The sequence below is a fragment of the Eurosta solidaginis genome, chromosome 5 (assembly GCF_040869045.1).
Source record: "Eurosta solidaginis isolate ZX-2024a chromosome 5, ASM4086904v1, whole genome shotgun sequence".
NCBI lineage: Eukaryota > Metazoa > Arthropoda > Insecta > Diptera > Tephritidae > Eurosta > Eurosta solidaginis.
Window position 1 is genome coordinate 160757858 of NC_090323.1, and position 14938 is coordinate 160772795.

Genomic DNA, 14938 nt, shown 5'->3' on the forward strand with positions numbered 1-14938 from the left:
AAATTACCTTCTTTTAAAAGTGGGCGGTGCCACGCCCATTGTCCAAAATTTTAGTAATTTTCTATTTTGCGTCATAAGTTCAACCCACCTACCAAGTTTCATCGCTTTATCTGTTTTTGGTTATGAATTATCGCACTTTATCGGTTTTTCGAAATTGTCGATATCGAAAAAGTGGGCGTGGTTATAGTCCGATATCGGTCATTTTAAATAGCGATCTGAGATGAGTACTCAGGAACCTACATACCAAATTTCATCAAGATACCTCAAAATTTACTCAAGTTATCGTGTTAACGGACGGACGAACGGACATGGCTCAATCAAATTTTTTTTTCGATCCTGATGATTTTGATATATGGAAGTCTATATCTATCTCGATTCCTTTATACCTGTACAACAAACCGTTATCCAATCAAAGTAAATATACTCTGTGAGCTCTGCTCAACTGAGTATAAAAAGGAACCGTTTACAACAAAGTAACCGTTCCCAGAATGTTGAAAATTTCAGTTCCGAAAAAACAATCCGTTCCAAAAAAGTAAATGGTTTCAAAAAAATAATCGGCTCCAAAAAATTGTATCGGTTTCAAAAAACTAAATCACTTTAAAAAAGTAAACAATTCTCAAAAAAGTGAACGGTTAAAAAAAAAGAAACTGGTAAAAATGGAAACAAAAATTAATTTGCTTAAAAAACGTTCCAGTTTCAAAACACAGTCTCCTTGATATTCTCATGTACAAACAAAGCCACAGTTACACTCCCAGTTGAGCGCAGGGTTAGGAAAGTTCACATTAGCTTGTTTGCAGCTATCCAGTTAAAGAACAGCTGTAGGCACATTTATGCTAGTTCGCCGTGTTAATTCATGCTCTAACGGTGGATGTGGCTTTCAGGTATTTAGCAAGTCGCTACGTGGCAATGCTAAAGTTACGAATAAGTCACAAATCGATCTTGGAAACTTTCTCCGTAGAGTCGAATACGTCTTGACTGAGCTATTTACGCCTTTTGCCTACAAAGGCTGAACAGCTGAGCACTTGGAAGCTACAAAGACTTCCATACATGTCAAGAGTTGGTGTCGGCCAAGCGTTTTCAACCTGTTGAGAGTCAGAGAGCAATTGGCCAGCAGAATCCTACATTCACCACTGGCATGCACGTTCAATGCTCCTTGCTTACCCGGGTAAAGAGATCAGCCTCATAACTGCCTGATATATCCTTACGTTCAGGCCACCAAATAATACTTAACAAGATACAGCAAGATGTTATTGCAATTAAAATCAAGCAATACCTCATAGCCTTTAACGCTAGCAAAGCTTAGAGCTTTGATATCGGCCTGATTATCTGAGTAGTTAATAAATTCACTAATAGTTACAGCGGCGCATCGCATCACATATACCGCATCCTTAATAGCGACCTCCACCTAGAAAACGCTGCAGTGCTAGGGAAGCGTAAATTTCTAGATTACACCGTGCTATTGGCAGAGTTTTCTACCCCCAACTCTCCCGTTCAGCCTGAATTCATCCGTAAACAGACTCACCAGATGCGATTTTAAACTCTTTACCAGTGCAAGTGTTATATAACTTCGTAGTGGTTTATAGACTTAAAGACATCGAAATCAACCAGTCAAGGGAAGCAGGTATTCCATATTAGGTATAGGGATTCCATAAATGAGAAAACCGAAGTGAGAGAGGTAGAGGGAGTGGGTGTGGGTGTGGGTGTGGGAGTATGAATGGGAATACGTGTAGGAGCTGAAGGCTGAGCAGAGCTCACAGAGTATATTAATTTTGTTCCCATAACGGTACCCCGTAATGGCATAAACTAATCGACATAGATATAGACTTCTATATCCACCGTCTGTCCTTCCGCTCGGCCGTTAACGCGATAACTTGAGCAAAAATCGATATATCTTTACCAAACTTAGTTCACGTACTTCCGTGAACTCACTTTATCTTGGTATTAAACATGGGCGAAATCCGACTATGACCGCGCCCACTTTTTCGATATCGAAAATTTCAAAAAATGCAAAAAATGACAAAATTCTATACCAAATACGAAAAAAGGGATGAAAAATGGATTGGTTTTTTGACGAAAAATATAACTTTAGAAAAAAACTTTGTAAAACGGGTTTGACACCTATCATATTAAGTAGAAGAAAATGAAAAAGTTCTGCAGGGCGAAATCAAAAGCCCTTGGAATCATGGCAGTAATACAGTTCGTGGTATTACATATATAAATAAATTAGCGTTACCCGATAAATGATGATCTGGGACACCCGGGTCCAGATTTTGGTCCATATCTCGAAAACGCCTTCACATATACAACTAAGCGCCACTCTCTTTAAAAACCCTCATTAATTCCTTTAATTTTATACCCATGTCATACAAACACATTCCAGGGTTACCCTAGGTTCATTTTCATACATGACGATTTGCCCTTATTTGACAAAGGATGAAGAAAAATCGTTCCAACAAACGTCACACTTGGTCTACAATTTGGTCCGTATTTCCCAAACGTATGTGAGATGGAATTATAAACCACTTATAAACCATCTACGGAATTCTACGAGACCAATGCACCTAAGCTCTCAGCTGAGTATGTAATATTCGGTTACACCGAACTTAGCCTTCCTTACTTATTTGTAATACGTATTTGCCTTTACTATATTCTTACTTCTATTTAAAGGGGTGTTAGAAAACATGTTTCATGACGCAACTTTCTACAAAAAATTTGATAAATGCAAATTAGTTAAACATAATCTTCAAAAAAGTTTTATTTATATGCAAATATTCTTGAAAAACACGCGCTCATGCCTTTTTCGAAAAATTATTTTTTTTTAGTTTTTTTAGCACACTGTTTTTTCGCATATCGCAAAATCGCGCTAGCAATAAAAAGCTTAACATAAATTTAAACTCCTTTGCAAATCTGAAGGTTGGTTAAGTTGAATATAATTTCAGAATGCACAAAAATGCCATATTATGCGATTACCGTAAGAAATATTGTCAATAAAACGTTTAATGCTTTTTCTTTGAAATAATAAAAACTTCAGAAATATTCGGCCTTTTCAAGTATATACCTACGTATGCATACTTTTTTTTTTTTGCTGTTTATATAAATATACATATGTGCAGTTTTAGGCAGCAATACATTTGGCACTGGACTTTTGTTTAATGCAATGCTTTCATTACTGATTAGCACCCTCTCCTTTTTCTTTTCATTAATTAAATTGAACTACACCTTAGGTGTGGCCTCACATTTGTGTATAGAAATTTATGAAGTGTGCAAAATTTACACACCTTTTAAATCAAATATTAATATTTCAGTTTGAGCCAGCAAAAGTAAGATATTTTCAATGTCATGTTTTTTTGATGTGCCTACAAAAATTGCATTGTAATATTTACTATTACTTTTTATTTGATTGTGTAACACTTCGTGATTTGCTTAATAGCATTTCTAATGTTGCAGAATCATGCAATTTTTTTTTGCTACGGAAATGTTAACTTATTACAAACAAGTAAGGAAGGCTAAGTTCGGGTGTAACCGAACATTACATACTCAGCTGAGAGCTATGGAGACAAAATAAGGGAAAATCACCATGTAGGAAATTGAACCTAGGGTAACCCTGGAATGTGTTTGTATGACATGTGTATCAAATGGAAGGTATTAAAGAGTATTTTAAAAGGGAGTGAGCCTTAGCTCTATGGGTGGACGCCTTTGCTAGATATCGCCATGAAGGTGGACCAGAGGCCACTCTAGAATTTGTTTGTACGATATGGGCATCAAATGAAAGGAGTTAATGAGTATTTTGAAAGGGAGTTTGCCTTTGTTCTATAGGTGGAGGACCTTTCGAGAAAACGGCATAAAGGTAGACCAGGGGTAACTCTAGAATGCGTTTGTACAATACGGGTATCAAACGAAAGGTGTTAATGAGTACTTTAAAAGGGAGTGAGCCTTAGCTCTATGGATGGACGCCTTTTCGGGATATCGTTATAAAGGTGGACCAGGGGTGACTCTAGAATGCGTTTGTACAATATGGGTGTCAAACGAAACTTGTTAATGAGTGTTTTAAAAGGGAGTGGGCCTTAGTTCTATAGGTGGACGCCTTTTCGATATATCGCCATAAAGGTGGACCAGGGGTGACTCTATAATTTGTTTGTACGATATGGGTATAAAACGAAAGGTGTTAATGAGTATTTTAAAAGGGAGTGGGCCTTAGTTCTATCTGTGGACGCCTTTTCGAAATATCGACATAAAGGTGGACCAGGGGTGACTCTAGAATTTGTTTGTATGATATGGGTATCAAATGAAAGGTGTTAATGAGTATTTTAAAATGGAGTGGGCCTTAGTTCTATAGGTGGACGCCTTTTCGGGATATCGTTATAAAGGTGGACCAGGGTTGACTCTAGAATGCGTTTGTACATTATTGGTATCAAACGAAATGTGATAATGAGTATTTTAAAAGGGAGTGGGCCTTAGTTCTATAGGTGGACGCCTTTTCGATATATCGCCATAAAGGTGGACCAGGGGTGAATCTATAATGTGTTTGTACATATATGGGTGTCAAATTAAAGGTATTAATAAAAATTTTAAAAGGGAGTGGTGGTAGTTGTATATGTGAAGGCGTTTTCGAGATTTCGACCAATATGTGGAACAGGGTCACCCAGAACATCATCTGTCGGGTACCGCTAATTTATTTATATATGTAATACCACGAACAGTATTCCTGCCATGATTCCAAGGGCTTTTGATTTCGCCCTGCAGAACTTTTTCCTTTTTTCTAGTTAATATGGTAGGCGTCAAACCCATTTTACAAAGTTTTTTCTAAAGTTATATTTCGCGTCAATAAACCAATCTAATTACCATGTTTCATCCCCTTTTTCTTATTTGGTATAGAATTATGGCATTTTTTTCATTTTTCGTAATTTTCGATATCGAAAATGTGGGCGTGGTCATAGTCGGATTTCGTTCATTTTTTATACCAAGATAAAGTGCGTTCAGATAAGTACGTGAACTAAGTTCAGTAAAGATATGTCGATTTTTGTTCTAGTTATCGTTTTAACGGCCATGCGGAAGGACAGACCGACGACCGTGTATAAAAACTGGGCGTGGCTTCAACCGATTTCGCCGTTTTTCACAGAAAACAGTTATCGTCCTAGAATCTAAGCCCTACCAAATTTCACAAGGATTGGTAAATTTTTTTCGACTTATGGCATTAAAAGTATCGTAGACAAATTAATTGAAAAAGGGCGGAGCCACGCCCGTTTTGAAATTTTCTTTTATTTTTGTATTTTGTTGCACCATATCATTACTTGAGTCGAATGTTGACACAATTTACATTTATACTGTAAAGATATTAAATTTTTTGTTAAAATTTGACTTAAATTTTTTTTTTTAAGTGGGCGTGTCCGTTCTTCGGTTTTGCTAATTTTTATTAAGCGCACATATAGTAATAGGAGTAACGTTCCTTCCAAATTTCATTATGATATCTTCAACGACTGCCAAATTACAGCTTGCAAAACTTTTAAATTACCTTCTTTTAAAAGTGGGCGGTGCCACGCCCATTGTCCAAAATTTTATTAATTTTCTATTTTGAGTCATAATTTCAACTCACCAACCAAGTTTCGTCGCTTTATCTGTCTTTGGTAATGAATTATCGCACTTTTTCGGTTTTTCGAAATTTCCATATCGAAAAAGTGGGCGTGGTTATAGTCCGATATCGTTCATTTCAAATAGCGATCTGAGATGAGTGCCCGGGAACCTACGTACTAAATTTCATCAAGATACCTCAAAATTTACTCAAGTTGTCGTGCTAACGGACGGACGGACGGACGGACATGGCTCAATCAAATTTTTTTTCGATACTGATGATTTTGATATATGGAAGTCTATATCTATCTCGATTCCTTTATACCTGTACAACCAACCGTTATCCAATCAAAGTTAATATACTATGTGAGCTCTGCTCAACTGAGTATAAAAAGAACTGACATTTCAGTAGCGTGAACGAACAGCAGCAGATGCTTGCTGCGTTTGATCGCCTCTGTCTAGCACAATTCAAAAGACTTGAATATAATTTCAGTCTGTATAAAGAGAATAAAAAATATTTGAAATTTTATCGGCATAAATAAATAAAATAAAATAAAAAAAAAATAAAAAAAACATGTAATATTGAATAATCATTCCCATCGATTTTAGTCAGAACATAGAACATCACAGCCTGTACCAACGAATGTTTTCTTGCAGCCACATTGACTCGAAAACTGCAAAAAATATATAAAGTTATTTTAAAATAAAAAAGTAAAGACGGGACTGTCTTCGGCTATGCTGAAGACTTCATACCTTTCATGAATGGGGCTGAACAATAATATTATCTCGTTCGTAATATCCAAGTAATCGGATGTATAAGATATGAAATATATAGTGAACAGATGTACATACCTAAGCGATTTTTAAGATAAATATAAAATAAAACAAGAAGGAAGGCTAGGTTCGGGTGTAACTGAACATTACATACTCAGTTGAGAGCTATGGAGACAAAATAAGGGAAAATCACCATGTAGGAAAATAAACCTAGGGTAACCCTGGAATGTGTTGTTTGTACGATATGGGTATCAAATGAAAGGTGTTAATGAATATTTTAAAAGGGGTTCTATAGGTGGACGTCTTTTCGAGATAGCGCCATAAAGGTGGACCAGGGGTGACTCTAGAATTTATTTGTACGATATGAGTATCAAAAGAAAGGTGTTAATGAGTTTTTTAAAAGGGCGTTGGCCTCAGTTCTATAGGTGGACGGCTTTTCGAGATATCGCCATAAAGTTCGACCAGGGGTGACTCTATAATTTGTTTGTACGATATGTGTATCAAATGAAAGGTGTTAATGAGTATTTTAAAAGGGAGTGGGCCTTAGTTCTATAGGCGGATGGCTTTTCGAGATATCGCCATAAAGGTGGACCAGGGGTGACTCTAGAATTTGTTTGTACGATATGGGTATCAAATGAAAGGTATTAATGAGTATTTTAAAAGGGATTGGGCCTTAGTTCTATAGGCGGAAGGCTTTTCGAGATATCGCCATAAGGGTCGACCAGGGGTGACTCTAGAATTTGTTTGTACGATATGGGTATCAAATGAAAGGTGTTAATGATTATTTTAAAAGGGAGTGGGCCTTAGTTATATAGGTGGACGCCTTTTCGGGATATCGCCATAAAGGTGGACCAGGGGTGACTCTAGAATTTGTTTGTACGACATGGGTATCAAATGAAAAGTGTTAATGGGTATTTTAAAAGGGAGTGTGCCTTAGCTCTATTGGTGGACGCCTTTTCGGGATATCGCTATAAAGGTGGACCAGGGGTGACTCTAGAATGCGTTTGTACAATATGGGTATTAAATGAAAGGTGTTAATGAGTATTTTAAAAGGGAGTGGGCCTTAGTTCTATAGGTGGACGCCTTTTCGAGATATCGCCATAAAGGTGGACCTGGGTTGACTCTAGAATTTGTTTGTACGATATGGGTATCAAATGAAAGGTGCTAATGGGTATTTTAAAAGGGAGTGGCCCTTAGTTTTATAGGTGGACGCCTTTTAGAAATTTTGCCATAAAGGTGGACCAGGGATGACTCTAGAATGCGTTTATACAATATGGGTATAAAACGAAAGGTGTTAATGAGTATTTTAAAAGGGAGTGGGCCTTAGTTCTATGGGTGGACGTCTTTTAGAAATTTTGCCATAAAGGTGGACCAGGGATGACTCTAGAATGCGTTTATACAATATGGGTATCAAACGAAAGGTGTTAATGAGTATTTTAAAAGGGAGTGGGCCTTAGTTCTATGGGTGGACGCCTTTTCGAAATATCGACATAAAGGTGGACCAGGGGTGAATCTAAAATTTGTTTGTACGATATAGGTATCAAATGAAAGGTGTTAATGAGTATTTTAAAAGGGAGTGGGCCTTAGTTCTATAGGTGGACGCCTTTTCGAGATATCGCCATAAAGGTGGACCTGGGTTGACTCTAGAATTTGTTTGTACGATATGGGTATCAAATGAAAGGTGCTAATGGGTATTTTAAAAGGGAGTGGCCCTTAGTTTTATAGGTGGACGCCTTTTAGAAATTTTGCCATAAAGGTGGACCAGGGATGACTCTAGAATGCGTTTATACAATATGGGTATAAAACGAAAGGTGTTAATGAGTATTTTAAAAGGGAGTGGGCCTTAGTTCTATGGGTGGACGCCTTTTAGAAATTTTGCCATAAAGGTGGACCAGGGGTGACTATAGAATTTGTTTGTACGATATGGCTATCAAATGAAAGGCGCTAATGAGTATTTTAAAAGGGAGTGGGCCTTAGTTCTATAGGTGGACGCCTTTTCGAAATATCGATATAAAGGTGGACCAGGGTTGACTCTAGAATGCGTTTGTACATTATGGGTATCAAACGAAAGGTGGCAATGGGTATTTCAAAAGGGAGTGGGCCTTAGTTCTATAGGTGGACGCCTTTTCGATATATCGCCATAAAAGTGAACCAGGGGTGAATCTATAATGTGTTTGTACAATATGGGTGTCAAATTAAAGGTATTAATAAGAATTTTAAAAGGGAGTGGTGGTAGTTGTATATGTGAAGGCGTTTTCGAGATTTCGAACAAAATGTGGACCAGGGTGACCCAGAACATCATTTGTCGGGTACCGCTAATTTATTTATATATGTAATACCACGAACAGTATTCCTGCCATGATTGCAAGGGCTTTTGATTTCGCCCTGCAGAACTTTTTCATTTTTTTCTAGTTAATATGGTAGGTGTCAAACGCATTTTACAAAGTTTTTTCTAAAGTTATATTTCGCGTCAATAAACCAATCCAATTACCATGTTTCATCCCTTTTTTCGTATTTGGTATAAAATTATGGCATTTTTTTCATTTTTCGTAATTTTCGATATCGAAAAAGTGGGCGTGGTCATAGTCGGATTTCGGCCATTTTTTATACCAACACAAAGTGAGTTCAGATAATTATGTGAAATGAGTTTAGTAAAGATATATTGATTTTTGCTCAAGTTATCGTGTTAACGGCCGATCGGAAGGACAGACGATCGACTGTGTATAAAAACTGGGCGTGGCTTCAACCGATTTGCCCTGGCATTAAAAGTATCCTAGACAAATCAAATGAAAAAGGGCAGAGCCACGCCCATTTTGAAATTTTCTTTTGTTTTTGTGTTTTGTTGCACCATACCATTACTGTAGTTGAACGTTGACATAATTTACTTATATACTGTAAAGATATTAAATTGTTTGTAAAAATTTCACTTTAAAAAAAAATCTTTTTTAAAGTGGGCGTGGTCGTTCTCCGATTTTGCTAATTTTTATTAAGCAGACATATAGTAATAAGAGTAACGTTCCTGCCAAATTTCATCATGATGTCTTCAACGGCTGCCAAATTACAGCTTGCAAAACTTCTAAATTACCTTCTTTTAAAAGTGGGCGGTGCCACGCCCATTGTCCCAAATTTTACTTATTTTCTATTCTGCGTCATAAGTTCAACCCACCTACCAAGTTTCATCGCTTTATTTATCTTTGGTAATAATTATCGCACTTTTTCGAGTGGGCGTGGTTATAGTCCGATATCGTTCATTTTAAATAGCGATTGGAGATGAGTGCCCAGGAACCTACATACCAAATGTCGTCAAGATACCTTAAAATTTACTCAAGCTATCGTGTTAACGGACGGACAGACGGACGGACATGGCGCAATCAAATTTTTTTTGGATACTGATGATTTTGATATATGGAAGTCTATATCTATCTCGATTCCTTTATACCTGTACAACCAACCGTTATCCAATCAAAGTTAATATACTCTGTGAGCTCTGCCCAACTGAGTATAAAAATAGGTAGGTGCTTTGTGTGAGGATGCAAAGCTTCATGTTTTTTGTGGTCTGCATAAAATAGCTATGACAATATATAACGTAAACATAAGTATTTGATGAAATTGGAAACTTCTAGCTGTACAAATGGTGCAGAAAATGCGAAAAGTTTCTTATCTGAACAATCGGTTGCAGGGGACATATGCTATAGACACGACCGCTCTGTTTGAATTTTTCAGACACCAATATCTGCTATATGCGAAACCAAATGATGTAATTTGAAGCTTCAATCTGATAAATTTGGAGAAGATATTACAAAAATCCTCTTTTCTGAAAAAATCGGTTGTATGGGGGAAATATGCTTTAGTGGTCCGATCTGGCCGGTTTCGACAAATGTTTAATCGGACACCCAAATATACCCGCTCACCAAATTTTATCAAGATTTCTCAAAAATTGAGGGACTAGTTAGCATACAAACCGACAGTTTGACAGACGGACATGGCTAAATCAACTCAGCTCCTTATCCTGATCATTTCGGTATACCTATTGGTAGGTCTATCTATTTTCATTTAAGGATTTACAATTTTGAGATTCGTAACAAAAGTTAATATACCATTTTATTTTCATGAAAGAGAAAGTGAATTCATCTGCCATGCAACTGCCACGAAGACTTGACAGAAAAGAGGGACCTATATATTAGCTAATTTATGGGAAAAATTAAATACTGAAAAACTGAAAGAGAAGGTTAGAGAACTATATCGGCAGACGTCCCAATTTGATTGGGCGAGATTAAGAGCAGTCGAGAGGGTGAAAAATATGGACCAAGCGAGAAAGGCGTGGGTCCAATCGCGGGTCTGTAAAGTGGCGAAGATATGTATGTGTAGGTCTTACAAACTTATAAGTGGCTTCTCTCATTAAAAAGAGAGGACTGAAAACTCACGACTGGTATTCTGACTGAACAATGCCTTCTGGCGTCACATGCCTTTAAATTAGGCTTGGTCAGTGCTAGCAGATGTAGGAAGTGCGGGTTGGAGGAGCACGTTTTTTGCTCGTGCCCTGTACTTGCCAGGCTAAGACTCCAGCTATTAGGAGAGATACGGCTGTAAGATCTAGAAGCAACAAGTGGCATAGGTCCTACAAAGCTTCTAGGAGTTGTCAAGAGGACGGAGTTATTTTTTAGTATAGGTCCTGGATTTTTCCGTCTGGTCGTTAAATAAACTTCTGGTAATACTACGAACTCATTCGTTCTATGTGAGGTCCTTATGGAACGGCCATTTCAACCTAACCTGACATCGGTCTCTTCTTCAAATAGAGGTCCTAGCACAATTTACTGTGTAGTATAATTTCTAGATATTTCAAAGGTTTTTTTTGTAGGGTTACCTCTTACAGCTCAAGCCTATTCATTTTAGGGGTAGTAAACAAAACTAAGTGAATTTTTTCAGCGATGACAGCTAACTCGACATCAGATGCCCATGCCTTTATATTTCAAAATCAAATTTATCAGATAGCAAATATTTGTTATATATGATGACTGCAAAGTAAACTCGGTGCGCCGTTTTCAATAGGACGTTTTTGAAACCACCTAAGAAATTGAAATTTTTAGCAGATATGACAATACGCCACTCATCATTGTGCCTCTGTTTATAGACTCCTTGGTTTTTTATATACCCAATGACAAAGAGATCTTCCCTCAGCTTAGCATGTATCTGTTTCATTTATTAAGGCCAGAAGTACTTCTATCGAATAGCTTCCTCCGATACCATAGCTGAAATATGGGAAATGAAAGATAAATTAGGAATTTTTCTTGCATTCCAATGCTTTCTGTATACTCGTAAGTATAATATGCTGAGCCATCTTTCACCCTGGCTTTGGTCTACACACGTGGTGCTGAAAAATAAGCACACATTTTGTCAAACCAATGCACTTAAGCCTTTAAGATACAACTGGCTCTTGTTTTCCGCCTTTGGTAGGAGACCCACTCGAGTCGGTATCCGGGAATATTACACATGATTCAGCCTTATGCACACAACAAAGGTTATCTTGAACCATTTTTAATTGTTGTAACTAATAACTTTAGCAATGCAATCCCGATGTATGCAACGATGTAAACATGGCAAAAGGGTTTTGGTACTAATTATTCACCAAGACTTGCACAACCCGCTCCATGAGTCCACCCGCTGTTCGGAGTTGCCACACAGAATAAAGTACGTCAATGAGTGCCTCAAGTAACTTTCCTCTTTATTGTGCAAAAAATTTATGACGAGAGTTATATTTAACGAATTCGTGAATATTTCGTGGACGTTATCACAAGGTTTCCGGTAGAATGATATCAGGAACCTCCGGACATCATTAAGATATATTTTCGGTACAAGTATAGGTTATGGGTTTTGTGGAGTTATACTGAGACCAATGTGTTATTAATAAGCTATATTTTTTGGGCTAAGAGGCAGTAGTTATATCGGGATCAGCGGACCTGTGGTATGGTGGTAGCGTGCTCCGCCTACCACATTTCAGATCTTGGGTTTGGTTCCCGGGCAAAGCAAAGTCAAAAATTTAAAAACAAGTTTTATCAATAAGGAACTAGTTTTTCTAACCGGGATTACTATCGGCAGTGTTTCAGCATACACTACGAGGGTATTTCTGCCATGGAAAGTCATCTGCCTTGGAGATCCCGTTCTGAGTCGAAGTAAACGTGTGGAGCCCGCCAATTGGTAGTAAAAATTAAAAGGCTTGCGCCGTGGTGGGATGGTAGCTTGCTCCGGTTACCGCACCTTGTATTTACATAAATTTTTTTATATGGGGATCATTTCCGGATAAACTTCTTCGGAACTTTTTCGGAGACATACATTTCTCTAGAACACTTTCCATGCCATTCCATCTCCTTTCGCCACTGTCTATGATTCCAAATCGCAAATTAGGTTACACATACATTAACCATAAATTTGTTTTAAATTGAACTAGCATTTTTTTGAAATCGGATAGTTTTTTGTTCCTGATCCTCTTTTTTTTTTTTTGAAACATTTTACCTTTCAAAGACTTTCACTTATAAAGAATTGGTTCGTTTTTTTACTTTCGTGTAACCGGTGTCTATAACGAAGCTGATTTCTTACTTGGAATTGGTTACTTTTTTAGAACCAGCTACTTATAAAATAGGTTTTTTAAAAGAGGACATTTATTTTTAAAGCTTTGACTTATGGAACCGGTTACTCAATCAATTCAAATTTGTAACTTTTTAACTGGCTGTCTTCTAGCAACCAGTTTTTTTTTCAAAATTGGTTACTTTTTGGAAGCGGGTACTAGTTTTTATAGCTGGTTGCTTTAAATAAAACGATCAATTTAAGGACGCCCTAATCTTCTTTATAACTTCATCTTTTTCCGGAAAATGTTTCTTACTTGAAGCCGCTAACTTTTTAGACCTGGTAATATATTTGAAACATTCGACATTTCAGAGAACTTCGACATCTTCAACTCCATGGAAATTTTTCGACCAGGCTAGTTTCGAACAAAGAAATAAAAAAGCTACTACAACGGTGTCCTGCTATTTTATGCCAGTATAAAGGATAGTTTTAGTTGCTGGGTTTTCTCAAAACTTGAACCAAAATGGGGGTTTAGTTCCAGTTTTACACTGTTGAAAGATAAATACGGATCAATTCGTGGTATAGTCCAATACCCTAAAGGTTATTCAAAACCTTGTTGTGACTTATAAAGGTATGGTAACCCAAATTTTCCGCCAAACTTGATATTAAGCATAAGTAACCACGATTTCCTAAAAATTCAAAAGACTTAAGGCACGAACCTGCACTCTCGTCTCACATAACTTAATATTTTAGTTCATTTAGAAAAATTTGCAACAATTTTATCGTTTATTTAATATATCGATCACATTAACTAAGTAAAATTCTATTTATAACGCAATAATGGGCAGTTTGGTTGTTTTTACTCTCTGGCAAATACTAAGAAAGAAACACTAAATAAAAACAATTTAGCTGAGTAGTTTAACTGAAGGATGATAACCAAATTCATCAGCAGTAAAGACCAGCTCGAATTTTTTCCCCTCGGGTGAAGTCCACGTAGTGCTACCCTGAACAACAATAGCGGCATTTGTATCATCAATTGTTTTTAATTCACCCGTTTCTGAGCGTGAAATGCCATTGCTGGTGTCGTAGCTGGAAAAAAGGATAGAGAAAAATTAAGATAAATAGTTCGCTATATCCGATACATGCACACACTGTGTAAACACTATCATTACTTACGCAAAAGAGTACTTGTCAACGCCATTATTCTCTGTTTCCAGACGCAGTGTTTCTGCGCGCTCCTCGCCTTGAGCTGGAGGTTGTGATGGTGGAGCCGCGGAGCAGATAGCAATAAAGCAAGCGAATGCGAGAACAATTTGATACTTCATTTTGTATATTTTTATGTGTACTTCAATTTTTGTGTAAATAAAAAAATATTTTCTTTTCGAAAATTGCAATTTGTCCTTGCGATTGTAAAACTCACTTTGTAAGCGCTGTACTGTACTGATATTTCACAAAACCATGCAGAGCCTTTTATACACCAATTTGAAGATCAAAAAGATGCGCTACATTTATTTTACGATAATTCAACTTTTTTTCTTTTTTTCTTGGTAGCCTCATATGTAGCTACATATTTTAGGTTGTGCCCAAAACAGCAAAAATGAAACAAACAAATTTAAAATGTCCTCATCGCAAAAAATTCGCATATGTCTATACATATGTAAATACGTACTAAATAGTACATATGTCATTGCGCAGCAGCCGCGTACCGCTGACCCGCCGGCCGTTAATTTAAATCGCAAATAAAGAAATAAAAACATAGCACCGCCACTCCTGCCACACCATTAACCAATTGTCAAAAACTTTTTTAATTACACATTAAAACACAAAATGCCTTTGTAGCTCTTTTCCTCGCGGTACATGCGAGTAGTTGTTGGTAATTTATTTCAACGCATCACTTTTACTTTTTTTCTAAATTACGCTGACTAATTTCCTACCTGGTTTGTTATTTCTCAAAAAAAAGATAAATAATTTTTTAACAAGCGAAATTTTTGTTAAGTTTTTTTTCTTATTTGCGTTTTACATTTGAATGTCAAAA

General features: G+C 36.9%; 1 protein-coding gene across 1 annotated transcript; it reads right to left on the minus strand.

The window, feature by feature from the left end:
* Positions 1–13721: 13721 nt before the first annotated feature.
* Cpr65Au (Cuticular protein 65Au) lies at positions 13722–14327 on the minus strand. The gene is made up of 2 exons (XM_067792260.1): positions 14080–14327; positions 13722–13992 (listed from the first exon to the last, which is right to left on the minus strand). Exons 1-2 carry the CDS (start codon positions 14226–14228, stop codon positions 13809–13811), a joined length of 333 nt encoding a protein of 110 aa, XP_067648361.1. The 5' UTR covers positions 14229–14327; the 3' UTR covers positions 13722–13808.
* Between the last annotated feature and the right edge of the window lie 611 nt (positions 14328–14938).

What these genes read in the sequence shown, in the direction of transcription:
- Cpr65Au (XM_067792260.1), bottom strand. Translation starts at nt 14,228, where the DNA reads ATGAAGTATCAAATTGTTCTCGCATTCGCTTGCTTTATTGCTATCTGC. An exon ending in GTTGACAAGTACTCTTTTGC is followed by an intron (nt 13,993 to 14,079) that starts GTAAGTAATGAT and finishes CCTTTTTTCCAG; the next exon opens with CTACGACACCAGCAATGGCA.